The sequence below is a fragment of the Penicillium diatomitis genome (genome assembly GCF_028827545.1).
Source record: "Penicillium diatomitis strain IBT 30728 chromosome Unknown utg000002l_segment0_segment0, whole genome shotgun sequence".
NCBI lineage: Eukaryota > Fungi > Ascomycota > Eurotiomycetes > Eurotiales > Aspergillaceae > Penicillium > Penicillium diatomitis.
Genome location: NW_026623174.1, coordinates 1,209,541 through 1,227,226, shown reverse-complemented (window position 1 = coordinate 1,227,226; position 17,686 = coordinate 1,209,541). Strand labels below are relative to the sequence as shown.

General features: G+C 51.3%; 5 protein-coding genes across 5 annotated transcripts; 2 read left to right on the top strand and 3 right to left on the bottom strand.

Moving 5' to 3' along the window:
* Positions 1 to 1,102: 1,102 nt before the first annotated feature.
* N7539_001551 (F-box protein) lies at positions 1,103 to 2,610 on the top strand (the record flags this gene model as incomplete). Its single annotated transcript, XM_056931154.1, has 3 exons — positions 1,103 to 1,133; positions 1,216 to 2,424; positions 2,489 to 2,610. The coding sequence occupies 3 exons, from the start codon at positions 1,103 to 1,105 to the stop codon at positions 2,608 to 2,610; spliced, it is 1,362 nt and encodes a 453-aa protein (XP_056793185.1).
* Positions 2,611 to 3,157: 547 nt separating this feature from the next.
* On the bottom strand, positions 3,158 to 3,377 carry N7539_001550 (DUF1748 domain-containing protein; the record flags this gene model as incomplete). Its single annotated transcript, XM_056931153.1, has 2 exons — positions 3,158 to 3,299; positions 3,322 to 3,377. 2 exons carry the CDS (start codon positions 3,375 to 3,377, stop codon positions 3,158 to 3,160), a joined length of 198 nt encoding a protein of 65 aa, XP_056793184.1.
* Positions 3,378 to 3,497: 120 nt separating this feature from the next.
* On the bottom strand, positions 3,498 to 3,737 carry N7539_001549 (uncharacterized protein; the record flags this gene model as incomplete). The annotated part of the gene is made up of 3 exons (XM_056931152.1): positions 3,498 to 3,544; positions 3,610 to 3,649; positions 3,735 to 3,737. The coding sequence occupies 3 exons, from the start codon at positions 3,735 to 3,737 to the stop codon at positions 3,498 to 3,500; spliced, it is 90 nt and encodes a 29-aa protein (XP_056793183.1).
* Positions 3,738 to 5,605: 1,868 nt separating this feature from the next.
* On the top strand, positions 5,606 to 7,599 carry N7539_001548 (pyruvate kinase CDC19; the record flags this gene model as incomplete). Its single annotated transcript, XM_056931151.1, has 6 exons — positions 5,606 to 5,729; positions 5,846 to 5,890; positions 5,952 to 5,998; positions 6,064 to 6,266; positions 6,376 to 7,291; positions 7,351 to 7,599. The coding sequence occupies 6 exons, from the start codon at positions 5,606 to 5,608 to the stop codon at positions 7,597 to 7,599; spliced, it is 1,584 nt and encodes a 527-aa protein (XP_056793182.1).
* A 1,345-nt stretch (positions 7,600 to 8,944) lies between these two features.
* On the bottom strand, positions 8,945 to 16,555 carry N7539_001547 (1-phosphatidylinositol-3-phosphate 5-kinase FAB1; the record flags this gene model as incomplete). Its single annotated transcript, XM_056931150.1, has 2 exons — positions 8,945 to 9,062; positions 9,117 to 16,555. 2 exons carry the CDS (start codon positions 16,553 to 16,555, stop codon positions 8,945 to 8,947), a joined length of 7,557 nt encoding a protein of 2,518 aa, XP_056793181.1.
* Positions 16,556 to 17,686: the final 1,131 nt, after the last annotated feature.

The following is a 17,686-nucleotide window of genomic DNA, read 5'->3' as shown; positions in this document are numbered from 1 at the left end:
TGAGACATAACCCTGAAGGTAGCCAACTTGGGAAACGAATGTAGTGAGGAAATTAAATGCATTCATCGAGGAACCTCGGGCAACCCCTGCTTTAATAAATGCGACTCATGAATGCGAGATCCTGTAGGGACTAGGTTCAGTATACATATCACAGCATAAACAAACCAAAAGTGGGGCCTACAGTTGTTGAAGACGAATCCCACGCGTCTTCGTCACGCGTCCTGCAACACACTTGGGCTTCCCGATTCAGCCATGTCAACAACTTACCAGTTTTAGACATCACATGACACTCCACACCATTGGTTGCGGACTGCGGAGTAAACTCTGTTCCAAATCAAACGCAGTAAATTGGGGCTCAAATCGGCAATTGATGGGCCGTGTTCTGCTTGAATGCCGGCGGCAATATCAAGCAGACGATCAATGTCTTTCTTTACTTGATCAACCCCTCCAGTTGTTTCAAGTTAATCAGTGGAGGGGTCGCGATCTAGGAGATTGTTGGCTTCCATGCCTTGTACTTGTTCCACCCAATCACGATACAATGTCTTGCCAATATCCGCGGCGCTGACGGGTTCCATTCACAACGGAATTAGTGGATCATAGTCTATGAATGTCTAATAGCTGGCGACACTCATATGAGCATATTAGGTCCTGGGGTTACCACTTAAGTTTCTAGCGAATGGCCCTTTCTCACAGTCAAGGGACGGTGTAGGTAGACTTTGTAGGTAGAGTGTTGAAGAATCTTGATTATGTGCTGATCACTCCTCTGCAGATACTGGCCGACGCTTCCCCTCACAGATGCTATCTTATCGACAACGAATGCCTCCCCACTAGTTCATTTTAGCCCCCTTGGCCTGCGATATCGCATCTTTGGGGCTTAAAAACCTTGGTGGTACCTGGATCATTCGTGCACGTTTGCTGTTTTGGTGTGAGAGCTCACCTTATCTCTAGCTACAGCTCCCTCCCCCGGCCCATATCCCTGACACGCGCGAGCTTGCCATGTGCTTGGAGTACCCTCTTGACTCCGAGTGATGTCATGTTCTGACCATTTACCTACCGACACTGCGACAGTCCGATTCCCCTACAAGTAGACCACATCGACAAAATGGCCGACCTAGGTCTTTTTGAAGAGGCAAGTCTCTAACAATATCCGCATGTGACCTCTTGGGTGGAGATCCAAGAAGCTCTTCTGCAGACTGATTAACGTGTTTTATGCAGCAGCCAGTCGACGATCACGGCCCACAGGAGCTCCGAGCCACCGACGAAATCTCCACGGAAAATCGCGTGAACCATGTCTTTCAAAAAGCGTACATCATCGATCGGCTTCCCCCGAGCTGATCCACCAGATCTTGTCATATCTTTCCGCACGAGATCTTGCAAACGTATCGGCAACGTGCCGCGTACTTGCTGAGCATGGCTCCGATGATGGCCACTGGTCCTGTCTCGTGAACTCACATCTTCCTGCTGCCATCAGTGACCCTGGTCCGTTTCCTTCGTTTCGTCGGCTCTACCTTGCGCATCAGCCATATTGGTTTATTCCTCAGAACAAGATTTGGATCTCGGATACCGACGCAGTTGGCGGTCTGATTTTGGCAAGATACGACCACCGACGGGGTGTCATAGAGGCGTATCGTCTTGTTGCAGAACGTCCTAGGCCTGGGTTCCACCTTTGGACCGGCAGACCGGATGTGATGATTCTATCATTTGATCCTGCAGTTAGCTTATGGTTGGATGCACCTGTGCTTTTTCTCAAGGACGAGAGACCTTCGGATGCTGTCACGGCCTGTCAGACATGGGACCCAGATCGACGAATGCCTATGGTGGGTGAGGAGCGAAGAGTGATCAGCTCCCTCATGCTCTGCCCCAAAGAGTCAACAGAATCAGAGGCGCAAGTCGACCCGTCCCGTTTCTGGCCCTCACACCTCATCCCCGCTTCTGAGCATCTTTCCCGTGCCACGCATTCGACAGTCCCCAAGCTACCGAGCTGCTTATCTCGAACATCCACCGCCGGGTTCCGCGTCAAGCGGTGGGCGAAATTTCGACTCATCCCAACCGATTCCGTCTCGATCTCTACCTATGCCACCATCAATCCGGAACTGTACACACCCACCGCGGAGAAGCCATATCAGGGCATCTGGGTGGGCGACTATTCCGCTCATGGGTGCGAGTTCCTCTTGATTTACCAAGAACTCCAGCCTGCTCTTCCCTATGTTGGGTCCGACACAGACAGCGACGTGTTTACCATGCGAAACACCCTGAGAGCTGTCAAGTTGACGGGCGATCCCAACGTGCCGCGCGGAGAACTCACCTTTTGCGCAAATGATATCGGACCGCGGGGATTGATCCGAATCGCAGATGAAGAACCATTTGCCGGAGCCCGTATTGTGCGAAGCTTTGGACAGGTTGCTGGGATCAATTTTCGTAATGGTGAGTGCTCTGAATCTGTTTCTGCAAATTCGGGGGTGGTCTTCTAACGCAGTATAACTTCCAGCCTCGTACACGGCGTCGCAGCTTATCTTGATTTCGACAAACTACATTGCTCACTTTTGGCAAGAAATGGGCCATGTTTCGTACCTTCGTCGCGTGGATATTGACGCGCTTTTGAAGATCTGATGCATTTTGAAGGGTGTTGGCTTAGCTTGTTTGGGTATAGATTTTGGTTCCGATTTCCACCTTATTCCCCATGGGTCGAGCATGACCTCGTTAGAGTCAAATGTCATTGTTCTCCTGTTCAAATCACATGGCAGATTCGTCGGAGCGAAATTTCCATTTTTAAGGTGTCTACGCGTCATCGGTGGTGCCCCATTCATGAACAGAATCGTAAATCTCAGGCCAACCGAGACACCCGCACGAAAAGGCTGTGATATGTCGTAAAAGACAAGACTCGAGTCATTGAAGATGGGAACTGAGTGATGCAATGGAATAGATACAGAGCGGTATCGCCAAATAGAGTGAGAATTTCCCGGAAGACGCCATACGGTGAGAGGTGAGGCAGAGAAGGGGAGTTATGTATCGGTATCGTAACGACAGAACCGGACGCCCACGCCCGCGCGTCAGACTGGTCAAAAAGACAATGCGAGGCCGGCCCATTCTACTTGGCTGAATTTGTCCACGGCCTTCGGCCATCTAGCGTCCAAACACTGAAAAGAAGCGAGATAGTTCAGCGCCGGCGCTCGAACCAGCCCGAAGAGCCCATCACCGCCACCGAGGAGTCCATGACCCACTCGCCAACCCCCAAGTAGTTATCGATCCAGCGCTTCACTTCTTTGCTGTCAGAGATCTGATCGGATTTGAGACTGGGGCTAGAAAGCAATCTACACGCACATGACCCAGAACATGGGAGGTGCGCGAGAGACCATCGAGTTAGCCAGGGTTTTCATTAGGGCGTGAGGGAACAACAGCTCGGGGAAGCTGAGCAGGGTCACGAGAGGGTTGTAGTGAAGTGCGACAGGAGGGAGACGACGGCCAAACAGCTAGATAGTGGCATGGACGAGGGAGATTTACGTGAGACCAGTAGAGCGTTTGACGCCGGCCAGAAAGGCGGAGACTGAGAGAGTTTGTTAGCTCGGGACCATGAGGCTGTTGGGAGCTCGGACGGAGTAGGTAGCTTACAGAGCACCGCATCGAATGCGTAGTGGGTGAGTCGTCCAAGCTAAGGAGGAACCGGAAACATCAGCTCTGTTGTCCAGATTGCCTTGTGTAGATGATAGCAGACATGTTAAAGAGGAGACCCATACCATTTTGTAATAGGTGATGAGAGCAAAGATCATAGATTCGATAGATCTATGATTATTCGATTGGAGATGGGACGATCTCTCGACGGTAGAGGACCGGGCAACCTATCACGTGGGGTCACTTTCACATGACAGCCCTGGACTGCTGATGAGGTCACCAGCCACTTTGTGTGGCTGGGGAGTGGCTGGAGTGAGCTGCCGCTGATTCAGCAGTCAGCAGTTCAGCACGAGGGGCCCGGCGGTCTGCCTTGATAAGTTCCAAATTCTCCAACAACCCAGTGCCCCACCACCGTTCAGCTCAGGGCCACCGTAGGAGACGAGGAGTAGTGTGTGCCTGATATTATTGCTAGGTAGTTGGTACGACCCTGATATACTTTCATGTTGTGCCACAACCAGACTCCTCCAAGCGGGGCATCTCCCAGTCAAGACCATGTAATTGTCAACTTCCAATTGGGTTCGCAGTCAACCGTTGAATGCTACTAGACATCCACGAAACAAGTCGGGGGTATGCGGCAATGCACCGAATGCAGCAATGCGCCCAGCTCCCGCCCTCCACCGCAGCAGCCGTGCTTTATCGATAAGGCTGAACTGAAATGCCCACCGACGTCCATTTTCGCCGAGTCCTCCGCTCCGGATCGGTGCCACACGGTGCCACGGTGGTAACTGTTTGCTAGGGCCAGCAGCGGCAGATTGGGTGTCCGTATTTGTCACAGTTACTCGATAATGGGCCTCCAATGTACGGCGCGAAGCCCAGCACGGGGGGTCCCATCTTGCAGGGAGCCTTGCTTTTGCGATCTGTCCAGGCTTCGAAATTCTTTGTTGCATGTATGGAGTCTCTGGACTATGGACTACGGACTATAGACTATTTGGACTTTGGAGGGACCCCTGTAGCCGACCACGGCATTGGAGATTGGGTGATTGGCGTCGCTTGCGAGGAGCACGGGTACCTCGAGTGGAGGGGCTTGCAGCATACTGAGCATAGTACTATCATAGTTCTACTATGAGAGTACTACTGCTCTCATAGTATGAAAATAAGGTAGTCGTAGTAGTAGTAGTAGTAGTAGTAGTAGTAGTAGTAGTAGTAGTAGTAGTAGTAGTAGTAGTAGTAGTAGTAGTAGTAGTAGTAGTAGTAGTAGTAGTAGTAGTAGTGAACGTACTCAGATATGATGTAGGGAGGCAAATGGGAGAAACGGCCTGACCTTTCACTTCAATTTCGAGTCCTGGTACACATGTGTCGTTATCTACCTCCTATCGACTCAGCTTCAATTGACTTTCACGGAAATCTCTCGAAAAGGGCCATGCCATTGCAAGTATACTTCGAGCAGCAAAAAGCGGCTTCCAAGTTTATTCACTGCCGTCGTGTCTAGCCCTCATCTACAAAAATAATACAAGCCACTGCAGGATGACGGGTGCAGTGTAGATTGTACACTGCGCAATGTACCTACATCGATGATCCCCTGTAACTATCGGGCTAACGGCAGAGATTTTGGGCAAAAGAGAAAGCAAATGGACTTAAATTCTACACTAGTTTGGAGTGAGGTCAAGTCAGCAGAAATTACGAGGGAACGATGCGTCCATGATGCAGTAGTTCCTATGCGCCAATGCCAAAAGGAGGTCGAGGATTCTCTCCAGTGCGCTAGTCCAGTACTTCAACCAACTCGTCCTGCGGTCAGAAGTGGGCGCGCGGTGGGCGGAGATAACATCGGCCAACATTTTTCCCTCCCGCCCCTCATCCTCTTTTCTCTCCTCCCCTCTTAGCTTTTCTCCATCCCCGGTTTTCCATCCTCTTCAATCCCACTCACTTCCTTCTTCCTTCTCCCCATCCTTCACCTCTCTTGCAGTTTGTCCCATTAAGTTGGTCCAGCACATCAAAAATGGCCGCCACCACCTCCCTCGACCACCTGTCCAACCGCATGAAGCTGGAGTGGCACTCCAAGCTCAACACCGAGATGGTCCCGGCCAAGAACTTCCGCCGCACTTCCATCATCGGTACCATTGGTATGATGCACTCTCGTATCCTCTGAGACTACTGCCTTGAGCTTCTATCGGGAGCTTTTAGCGGTCTCTCGGTATTGGGAATCGTCCGTCTTTACTAACGAACAATTGTGGTGCAGGTCCCAAGACCAACTCCGTTGAGAAGATCAACGCCCTGCGCGCATGTAAGAGAGAGCTTATCTTCTCCAAGTGCCAAGCGTCTCACCTTGACTGACTTGAATGTAGCTGGCCTGAACGTCGTCCGCATGAACTTCTCCCACGGTTCATATGAGGTATGCGCTCCATCCATTCAGCTGTCAGCCAGACGGAAAAGATGGTGCAATCTAACATTGACCAGTACCACCAATCGGTGATTGACAACGCCCGCGAGGCTGCTCGCGTTCAGGCCGGTCGTCCCCTGGCCATTGCTCTTGACACCAAGGGCCCCGAGATCCGCACTGGTAACACCGTCGAGGATAAGGACTTCCCTATCGCTGCCGGCACTGAGCTCAACATCACCACCGATGAGGCTTATGCCACTGCCAGTGATGACAAGAACATGTACGTTTCCAAGCGTATAAATTCCAACCAATTTCCACGGGCAAACAAAGCGTCCGGCGAGCGTGGAAGATCAGTATTGAATCTCGAAGACTGACTTTGAACAACACAGGTTTGTCGACTACAAAAACATCACCAAGGTGATCTCCCCCGGCAAGCTCATCTATGTCGATGACGGTATCCTGTCTTTCGAGGTCCTCGAAGTTGTGGACGACAAGACCCTGCGCGTCAAGTGCTTGAACAACGGCAACATCTCCTCTCGCAAGGGTGTCAACTTGCCCGGCACCGACGTCGACCTGCCCGCTTTGTCCGAGAAGGACATCAGCGACTTGAAGTTCGGTGTCAAGAACAACGTTGACATGATCTTCGCTTCTTTCATCCGCCGTGGCAGCGACATCCAGAGCATCCGTGACGTCCTCGGCGAGGAGGGTAAGGAGATTCAGATCATTGCCAAGGTCGAGAACCAGCAGGGTGTCAACAACTTTGATGAGATTCTCGAGGTCACTGACGGTGTCATGGTTGCCCGTGGTGATCTTGGTATTGAGATCCCCGCCCCCAAGGTCTTCATCGCCCAGAAGATGATGATCGCCAAGTGCAACATCAAGGGCAAGCCTGTCATTTGCGCCACTCAGATGCTCGAGTCCATGACCTACAACCCTCGCCCCACCCGTGCTGAGGTTTCCGACGTTGCCAACGCTGTCCTGGACGGCGCTGACTGTGTCATGCTGTCTGGTGAAACCGCCAAGGGTAACTACCCCTGTGAGGCCGTCAAGATGATGCACGAGACCTGCCTGTTGGCCGAGGTCACCATCCCCCACTTCCAGATCTTCGATGAGCTCCGCAACTTGGCTCCTCGCCCCACCGAGACTTCCGAGTCCATTGCCATGGCTGCTGTCAGCGCCAGTCTGGAGCTGAACGCCGGCGCCATCGTCGTCCTGACCACCAGCGGCAAGACTGCCCGTCTTCTGTCCAAGTACCGCCCCGTCTGCCCCATCATCATGGTCACTCGCAATGCCACTGCTTCCCGGGTAAGTGCTGTAATGTCCCAATAGTCGAGTCGCTCACAGCTAACGCATATTGTCTACAGTACTCCCACCTGTACCGTGGTGTCTGGCCCTTCTACTTCCCCGAGAGCAAGCCCGACTTCAACGTCAAGATCTGGCAGGAGGACGTCGACCGCCGCCTCAAGTGGGGTATCAACCACGGTCTCAAGCTCGGCATCATCAACAAGGGCGACCCCATCGTCTGCGTCCAGGGATGGCGTGGCGGCATGGGCCACACCAACACTGTTCGTGTGGTTCCTGCTGAGGAGAACCTCGGCTTGTCTATGGAGTAGATTGTTTTTGACGACGATATCTGGGATGGGGTCTCGAGTCTAGATTCCCGGTCTTCTCTTTAGTTTGCCTTGTTCTATTTTCGTCTTTTGCTTTGGGGTTTCTCGTACTGGTGCGATGGAAGGATACACATACCTATTTCCTCTTTTTCTCGTTGAATGGCCACAAAATCACTTGCCATTGTCTCATACACAAGCTTGTCTGTGCTTTGTTCATATCCGATGTAGATTGAGTCGTCAATGCTCGTTCTCAAGATGGGGCTGCAAAAGACCACATCATGATGTACGTGAAAATGAAGTGCGGGCTAGATGAATTGGTGAGGAGGAGCAGCAGAGGGTGCTCCTTTTCCATGACCACTAATGACCGATTGAAGTTGTCTCAGTTTGTCCATTGGGAATGATTTTTCGTATTCATCACAACTCGCGACCATGATCAGCTTGTCGTGGACTTCAAACTCAATCGACTGCAAGCTCGACATTTCGGGCGACATATCACGGTTTCCCTTCCCTCAAGACCCTCGACGAAGAAGACAATGGGTGAAGAGGAATACATTGAGGCATTACCGGAGAATTGCCAGACCCGAAGTCTGGGAAAGGGGAGAGTAAAAAAAAAAAACGGGCGAACGCTTCGCTTCATCAATGCTTGCGCGGCGCTCAAACCGCAGGCCGAGGCAAGTGCCCCGGCCCGGGCATATCTCTGTGTATCCATGTCCTGCGCACCCCTTACACGGACCCGGGCTTGTCTGAGTTCAAGCCGGTGCAGAACACCAGGCGCACTGCATTCGCATTGTCAAAGGAACAGGCCATGCGGGAACTGAAAATTCGAGTTGCACAATGTGCCAACACATTTTTTTTAGAATGGAAATTTCATCGAGTCAAAGACCTTTCGGGATTTTCTATTCAAGACCCCTGTTACTTAGCGCGGCTCCAATCCGTACGGTCCCGACTTTCGCCGAGAGGCACATGGGAATGGCCCCAGTGAGCTGCCGGATTCACGAGCGCATGACCTTTGATTCTGAATGTCCGAGAACGGTCCGATCTCTTCGTACGGGACTCTTGTGTTATGAGGCTGTTGATGTAGATTGTAATATCCTCGGAATTGAGGATCCGTTCGTTTCCTCGAGCTCAATCTTGCTTCGAGACGTTGACATTGCTGAGATGCGACGTTCTCACGGCGCGCTACAAGATTATACGTGGTTCAAAGTCACGATAAGGCAGGTACACCTTGTTTGATTTATGGAATACTAAAACACATCGCTGGAATAGCTGATCATGGTCGTGGGCTCGTCACTCGTTACAAGTACTCTCACAATGTATGCAACAGAAATATAAGTCAAAAAGCGATAATTCACTGAGAACCACGTGGTTCAGGTCCATCAGATGCATCGGGGTCATGTGGCCCGTGGAAGGAGCTATCTGCTTGCGAATGTCGGTACATAGTACTGGATTGGAATTGGTGCCAGCAACTAGTGGCATGTTAGCTTTTGTTTCCAGCCTCGAAGAGCGACGACAGAATTTACCTGGGTGCCTGGAGGACATATCTCGCCATAGCCTCCCTGAATCGACTTTTGTATTCCCTTGGACTAGTCACCGTGGGACGATTGCGACCACCACCGGCAAACCCTCGATCTTTAATCCAAGACTCGAGCTTCTTGTCCCAGGTGTACGTCCGGATGCAATCAATGATGCCGACTACCAACTCACTGCGCTTTTCGTCGATGGCGATCATCAATGAGTAGTCCATGACATTTTGCCGGCCAAGGAATAGAGTATCGTTCCAGACACTTTGGCTGAGAAGCTTCTTGGAGTGCTCACGAGCGAACAATGGTGTCTCGTAAATGAAATCCACCATGTTTTCATCGAGCAGAACCTCATCCTGCTCGCCAGTGCTTTCCACTTTGCGATTGCGCATGGATCCTTTCAAGTCGAATAAGCGGTTCGGCGCACGATCGTAGAACAGATTCTCCATCAGAAGTAAGAAGCAATTCTGTTCAACACCAGTTGCTGGATTCTTGATGATGATCTGATAGAAGCCAAACATCTTGGCAATAGCGGACGGGAGGTCGTGGAACAGTGCTTCAGACATGATCTGGAAGTATGCGGGGGCAAATTTCAAAAATGCTTGGGTCTCAACCGGCGCCAACGACTTCAAGACGAAACGATCATCCAAAGTCTTCAGGAAGATCGACTTCGTTTTGCCTCCTTTCGAGTCCCACTTGAGGCAACGAGAAAGTGACTCCACAATACGATCTGAAACTCCACACTTTATGCGGAGTGCCTCAAACTGTTCAGCATAGAAGACTTTGCAAAGCATCTTTGCCTGGCCCTCTTGAAACTGATACTTGAGATGAGTGCCTGTCTGCCGCAGAAGTGCATGCTCCAAATACGCCTCATATGCGTCCGCCTTGTGCATTGGTGGCTCCGATTGTTGACTGTCCGGCTTATCGTGTCGCTCCTGAATGCTAGCGAGCTTGTCCTTGTAGTCAGATGAGTCCAACGCAAAGGCAATAAGTGAACTCGGTTCGTCCTCGCGCACGATGATGTTACAATCAGAAAAGACATGGTCGCCAGCGCTGAGGGGGTATTCAAGTGCTGTCCATCCACTGGCAGATCGTTCTGACCAGAAATTCGTCAACATTTTCAGCAGCGTAGTTCTTTCGTGTTTCGGAAGCTCCTTGAAATCCATTGACTCGTCATCGTGTATCGTCTTGGATTCTTCCTGAGAATCCATGCGATGGAGATCTTCATTGCTGATATGTTCTTCGTCACTTCGCCCGTCATCATGCTCGCCATCAGATGTGGGCTGGGTCTCAGAGTTTGGGATACCCCTCGCTTCGGATGCCTCGGCGAAGGACACCTGACCAGGAGACCTAGTAAGAAGCTCTGAAGTAGGATCGCCTGCTGATTGACTGCTTTGGTGGCCCACTTCGTCGGAAGTTCTTGGCGGTGCGACCGATTGCTGCTGGGAGTCAACATCGACATGGGGTTCGCGTTCTTCGACCGCTTCTTTCACATTTCTATAAACCTCAACTATGGGCTTGGAAGAAGCACGCGGAAACACACGCGAGTAAGAGCCACGCGCTGCCCTCTGAGTTCTTTCACGCTGGCGCTCCTTCTCGAACTCCCGGGTCAATTGCTCGAAATGCTTGGCAAGATTAGAGACTCTTGTACTTCCTCGCTTCGGAGTTGACCGAGGAATCAATGACTGGCCGGGTGCGAAACGTCCATTCTTGAGGACTGTAAGCGCCAGTCGATCAGTGAACTTCTTATCTGATGACTTATTAGAATCACTACGCGAGCCGTTGGACTCGTTCGAATTGGTCTGGCTCAGTCTTGCGCCGAAAGACTTCTCTCGCAGGAGATGGGCTGGCTGAGAATGTGCTCGAAGTAAAGGAGGCGACCGTGCTTTCCCAGTCCGCCTGAAAACCCCCTCAGCAAGCCTCGGGATGGCTGATGGTCGACTCGGTGGTGTGCTCGAAGGATCAAACACGCGTTGCTCATCCATTTGTTCACTCGTGCTGGCCGTAGACTCTGGATGAGGGGCGGTTGAATTGTCACTGTTGGAGTTGGTGCGCAGGCTGCCTTCAGCAGGAGATGGCGTGTCGTCTGCTTTACGCCGAGTGAGCTCGGCGGAAGGAATCGAGCCATCCATTGGTCGCACCGACTGACCGGGTGATACCGCCAAGTCAAGGTGTTGGAATTCTTCTTGCACGACGGCCCTGTCGCGTGGCGATGAGGCCATTTGATCGGCAGTGTCGGCTTCGAGCACGGATTCGTCACTTTCTCGGGGCAACGAATTCAGATTGTGGGTGTCAGGTAGATTACCCCGTTGCTTTTTGCCTGTATGCTCTTCAACAACGGAGACGAGCACGTTCTGAGCCTTCTCTGGCGACAGGGTCATTCGCCTCATCATCCGCGGCTTTTTTTCATCAACGGCGTTGGTATCGTCTTCAGTCTCGGCCGGTGTTTGTGTACCATCTTCCGTGGTCATCGATGTTGCATCCTTGTCCAAGAAGATCTTTTTCAGCTGTAATGTTGCTAGTCTTTTGATATCTTTCTCAGATGGAAAATAGCTCCTTTCAAATTCGGCGAAAATGATGTCCCACTCAACAACTTTCTCCTGAATCGCGCGTAAAACCTCATTGAGCGGTATGACCTCCCAATATCGAGAGTTCATGTACTTCTCTTGTAAGCAGTCCTTCAGGAGAAAATTGTCATCCTGCGCTTTCTGATGAAGACTTTCAATTTTTGCTGTGCATTCCTCCATTAGCTCAGGCAAGACGCTTTGGACATTGATCCCGTTCAAGCGAATTTGCACAGATCTCACGAATTTGCTCAACCGTTCTGAGGTGTCCATGTATACTTGATTCCTCAGCTTCAAGTCATTGTCCACTTTCCAGGTGACGCGGGGACGTGGGACAACAATCTCCAGTAGATGAATCGGGTCATACTGGACTCGGATGGCGATGTCTTTGAACCCAAAATAGCGTAGATGATCTCTTTGGAGATCGTGAGGACAAACTCCGGCGCGCGCGTGCATATTTCGCCCCCAAAAAGAGACCTCCAAGTATTTCCCAAACGAGTATTTCCATGTATGCTCAGACATTGGTATGACTTGGGTCTCATTGCCGCAAATTTTGCAAACACTCCACATCAGGATGGTTTCTTGCATACCCCGAAGTTTCGATGGATATGGTTGCACGAGAATGCTAAGCTGAGCATCCCCATGAACATATTGGCGGTGATGTTCAAACATTCGCTTTTCGCACCCATTCACATTGCAAACTGCGTTTGCCGTGTGACAGAGATCCTCGACAAACTGCCCAACTGTACAGTCTGGTTCAAACGTTGTGTCGTCGCCATGCTCATTGTAGAATTCAAGTGCGAAAGTATCGGGACCTGAGCAAGGTACGGAAGTTGACGTACATACTAGGCTGAAAAGCACCACGATGTTCTGATGAGCATACGGATCGAACAGGTTGGAATTGCCTGTCACATATGCTTCCCATTGCCTCTTTTGTGTCTGATAGTGGTAGACGGCGCGATCATATTCAGCATCATGCGCTGCACGAAGAACCTCCTTGACCTTAGGTGAAGCATCGTGAGGGGACGCTTGCACCATTTGGGGCGTGACGAGGACGAATTTTTGGGCTTTGCTTTGTACTTCTGGGTCTTGCTCAGGTATGTGGACCTGATCACGAAGGCGCTTGAGATACTCCAAACGCCTTTCCATTTCTCTTGTTCGCATAAGGAGGTAGGGAGGCTCGAACTTCACGAACGGCGAGGCGGAGAGAATCTTGGTCTGATGATCGTGCACCAAATCATTATGGTAGGTTGGCATCGGAACGTCGTCTGGAACATCAATAGTCTCCGTCAATACAGGTAGCTGCTTTTCTTGGCGTTCAGAATGCTTCTCTTGAGCAAGATCAGACTCTTGGCCGTCAGCTTGGCATGAAATGCCGCCATGATCACTACTTGGCTGTTCAGTGCAGACAGATCCATTTGCGTCGGTTTCCGGAGTCGTTGTCTGCGCCGGTATTTTTGCAAATTCGTCTCGCATGAGGCAGGTTTCGAGCCGAAGGTTGTACACGACATACACCATAAATTCGGTGATTTGCTTCACCTTCCCCAGCACTTCTGCATCGCCACCTCGCAGAACGATTGTGCAACCTAGCTCTTTGGGGCAACCGGAGATATACATGTATGTCTTCTTTCGACCATTGTGGACATACGTTCTGACATCAAAACTGCTGCAATCACTCCGAAGCTCAGTTGTTAAGAGTTTGTCCATGGACGTGACAATTCTCGTTTGGGTGCATCGGGATACTGCCTCGAGGACAGATGGTTTCACATTGTAGGCTGTTGCGATCCCTGCTTGCTCAAGAAGAGCAAGCGCTAGACCTGACACGTTTGTTCCGACCAACAACAGGTTAGGATGCAACGCGGCTATTCGACTGACCAGATTCTCCAAGAATTCCCGTTCCTGGCGGATGACAGGCTCTAGACTCATAAATTGTTGTTGCTGGCGCGCGTATTCGAGGGGAAAAGTGATGATCAAGATATTGGGACGAGTGATATGTCTTGGCATACTCTTCAAGGCCAAGTTCTTGGTGAAGACGAGACCTGACACGTAAGATGTATCTCCAGGCTTACCTCCTGGGATTTTCTTTAATTTGATGTAATGTCGGATATCCATGTCATCTCCCCGCTGAACATCTGGATCAACCTCCACTGCGGCTTTGAGTAAAATCGGCGTGAGAGCCTTTTCCCAGCTCTTCATGCTCGGTAATGAAGCGTCCTGAAGTAGCTGCCGCAAAAGCATCTTCACATGTTCACGACTGGCCTTGTTGAGCTCAGTGGGCGGTGTTCCCGCTCTTCTCATTGACGAGCTTCGGGTCATTTTGAAGCCTGGGTGCTTGAGCCCAGAGACCAGCGAAGTTGCAGGAAATCCAGTATCGGGAGGAAATACTGTTTCTTTCGAAGTCCGCGGAGAATGTCGTGCGTGAATGCTGCTGGCAACGCTCAAGTTTCGACGACGTGACGAACGCGGTAAATTGACAGCTTTCGAGCTGGTAATACTCGCGTCATCCGCCTCCCGGCCCGAATGGTTCACGCTGGGGGCACTTTTTTCACCAAAAGCAGAACGACCCTTCTTCATGGCTGCAATGAATCCACCAAGACCTACGCCTTTGTCTTGGTCACCTCCACCTTTGGAAAGATTGCCTTCGGACACGGCTGATATTATGCTAGGCTGTTCATCGCCACTCGACGCATCGTCTGACAAATATTGCGCAAGATCAGGATCAATGATGTTGTCTCTGTGGAAGGCTGGGAGCCGAGATTCTATGCCAAGGTCTTCTTGATGGCGTCTTTGGAAGGGCGCGCGCTCCTCGTGGGATGGTTTGAAACTTCGAATATACTGCTGCCGAGAGTGGTGTCGTTTGTGACCTATTGAATGAGGTCGAACTCCAAGTGAGGAGCGCAGTGATCGAGACGAGGTTGGTCGAGTCAGGGGACGGTCGGAATTAATTTCAAGTACTGCTGAGCGGCTGTTATGACCCTCACCAGCGCGGCGAGTCGCGGGAATAGCCATCGTCGGTGTCTTGAGCATTTGGTCGATCGTCTGAGACTTTACGGACGACGCATCGTCATCATCACCCGTGGATCGAGTGCCGAGGCCACCCCAACCAATGTCAGAAAATCGAGGAGTGACGATGATCGGACTTTGTTCACTATCGGAATACTCAGAAGAATCATCTTCATGAGCATTTATCATTGCTTCGCAGGGTTTGCAGACACGTATAGTCCCCGGTTGACCGAATTTCGTTCCTGGTACCAGGAGGGTGCATTTAGAGTCGAATATCTGACCACAGGTGCGACAATGATGTTTTCTGCGAAAGGTAGTAAAAGTTTCTCCACAGTGAAAGCAGTCCCTCGCATTTTCATCGCGCATCCAGAAATCTCGGCTCAGTAACCTACTCCTCAACTGGGAGAGGACACCATCGCCAGTGGCCTGCTGACGCTTGGCTCTGGCTTGCTTAACTGGGGGTCGAGTCACTGCTGTATTGAGTGGTGGCAAGGAACAGACGGTATTATTACTTCCTCCGGTAGAGACTCGCGACAAGACTGGGTGTGGTGATCGCGTTTTAGCGGGCAGCGGCAACGGTTTCCCGGAGAAAGCAGCTGACGCTGAATCGAGAGAAGCTGTTGCCGGGGCGTTGATGGCGGATTCAGCTCGTGAGTTCGATCTCGTACTGTCTTGGAGAAGACCATTGGCGGATGAGCCCTCGTCTGGAGAAGGGACTTTCGAGGTGCTATTTCGTTGCTGTGGTGCCAGTGATGAGGATTCATCGCATTCACCAGTCAAGTCCACATGCGACATACTTCCCTGGATTTGCGATTTGGTGTCCGAAGTGTGATCCGAAGTCTTGAAGACCCCAGTGGTTGTTGACACAGAAGAGCGACTGGAAGCTTTGGACTGGTCGGCAGTCGAGGATTTCCGGGGTTTGCTTTCCATCACTTGATTTGTTGAGAACACCACGTCGTTGCTTTCAAGCAAGCCAGATCCCTCCTTCTCGTTACCTCCTATTCCGTTCGTTGAAGTTGTCATCACAGGTGATTGTGTGGAACTCTGGGTGTTGACCGATGAAGCCTGGCTGAGAGTTAGGTCCTGGTTCGGATCTTGAACACCAATGGTGCCTGGCGCGGCATGGTGGAAGTTGCGAGCTGGCACATTGAGTGAGCTACTGCGCGAATGACGGGATTGTCCCACGGCGTTCACGTTGATTTGTGTAATGGCAGGGTCCACCGCAAAAACGCTGCCAGGGGACTTTTGTAAGGGAGCAAGGCTGGGTTTCAACCCAAGACCAGGAGGCGCGGAGGATTTGGAGGAAATGCTCAAGGGTTTCGTGGGGTTTTTGACGCCTTTGATCATGTTGGAGTGCGGAGAAGGTTCTGCTACAGCATGGAAAGCAGGGACCAGCGGAGAGTGCACTCTCGAGCCCTGGGAAGAATTCGGATACGAGGACTGGCTCTCGGCCGAGCCGATGGTGAGATCCGATATTGACTTGGACATTGAACGCTCTGACGTTGGACTTTTGACCGCAGAGCCCTCCCCCGCATTGTGAGACGTAGACTTTGTTCCACCACTGACAATATCTCGCATCCCCCCAACTGATGTCCTCAGTCGGCTATAGAGCCCACTGAAGCCCCCATGTAGATCATCCGAGACAAGCGGATTGTCTGAAACGGGGAGTGACGCCGGAGGAGTGGTAAAATCGTTGAACAGTGTCAACGAATCGGTCTGGTAAGCCGCATTGTGAATCTGGTCGAGCGCCGTGGTCTTGTTTCCTCGGTCTGTTTTCGTTGGAGTAAGGGCACCTCTCGCCGGAGGTGCGCCGAGCAGCGAATCGTCCGAAAAGAACGAAGGGCTCTGGAAGTCCTGTGAGTGCGAATCCATGGTCGTGAATGACTCCGGAAGAGTCAGAATTCTGTGGAAGCCGTATGCATGTTCGAGTCACGCTGGGGGAGGTGATGACCGCGAAGCGGGGGTGGTCTCATGAGAGCTGCGTTGATCGTGGAATGAAGCCTCTTGCTCTGCCGAGAAAGCGGCTTCAAGATTCTCTGAGAAACATCAACTGGAAAGCTCAGAGTGAGAGGTGTGCTAGTAAACATCGGTCGCTAAGGTAATCCCCACCTTATGCATTGACGCCCAATCCATGTAGGCATGTACTACTATGCCATTTTAGCTTACGGTATGACGTCCGTCGGTGATTTGGTGGAAGATCCAGTTGGGTTGGGGCAAACTGCTGACTCAGCTCAGATCGCCCGGGCCCTCAGCTCCAGCTGCGATGGTGGCACTCCCGTCCAGCCGATTGAGCCGTCCACCTCATCGGTCTCATGACTGGCAATGACAGCTGCGTACAGTAGTAAGTTGATACATGTGAACCATGTAGACCGTCATTGCGAGACCGGTCGCTGTCCATGATTCTCTCTCCTGTTGTACGCACCTATGCAAAATGTCAATCATTAAGTAACCATCATCATCCCGGATTTCCCCTGCTCTATATTCCATCTTCAAGATGGGCATCACTGCGGTACGCCTGCCAGTGTCGAAATATCCTAGCAAATGCTCATATATTTCGCAGCCTGACCCGCCTCCAACTGGATGAAGTAAGTTCAATTCCCGACGACGAACTATACAAAGGCAGACTGCGGGGCAGTACTGTAGATAAAGAAGCTTAATGGATTCGACGGCCCTGAAGTCAGACAGAGGCAATCTATTTCTGTTCAACAGCAACTCCTATACTTACATATTTGAGGCGGCTGGAGAGTTCTACTTCTAGGTGGTCTTGTTACGACCATGCTACTCTCGACATGATCTCTCCAAGAGGTCTAGATGCGAGTATCAAGAAGATGACCGCACAGAGGGCAGCATGCTTTGAAGGTCAAGGAGGTTTCTGGATATACAAACTTGCGGACTCTTGGGGTTGCTGGCACATTGGACTCTTACCTATCGCCGGCCGTTCGTTCCACACTGACAAAGCCTGCCGGATCACCTGACCTGGATCTCCACCATCGTGACACGGTC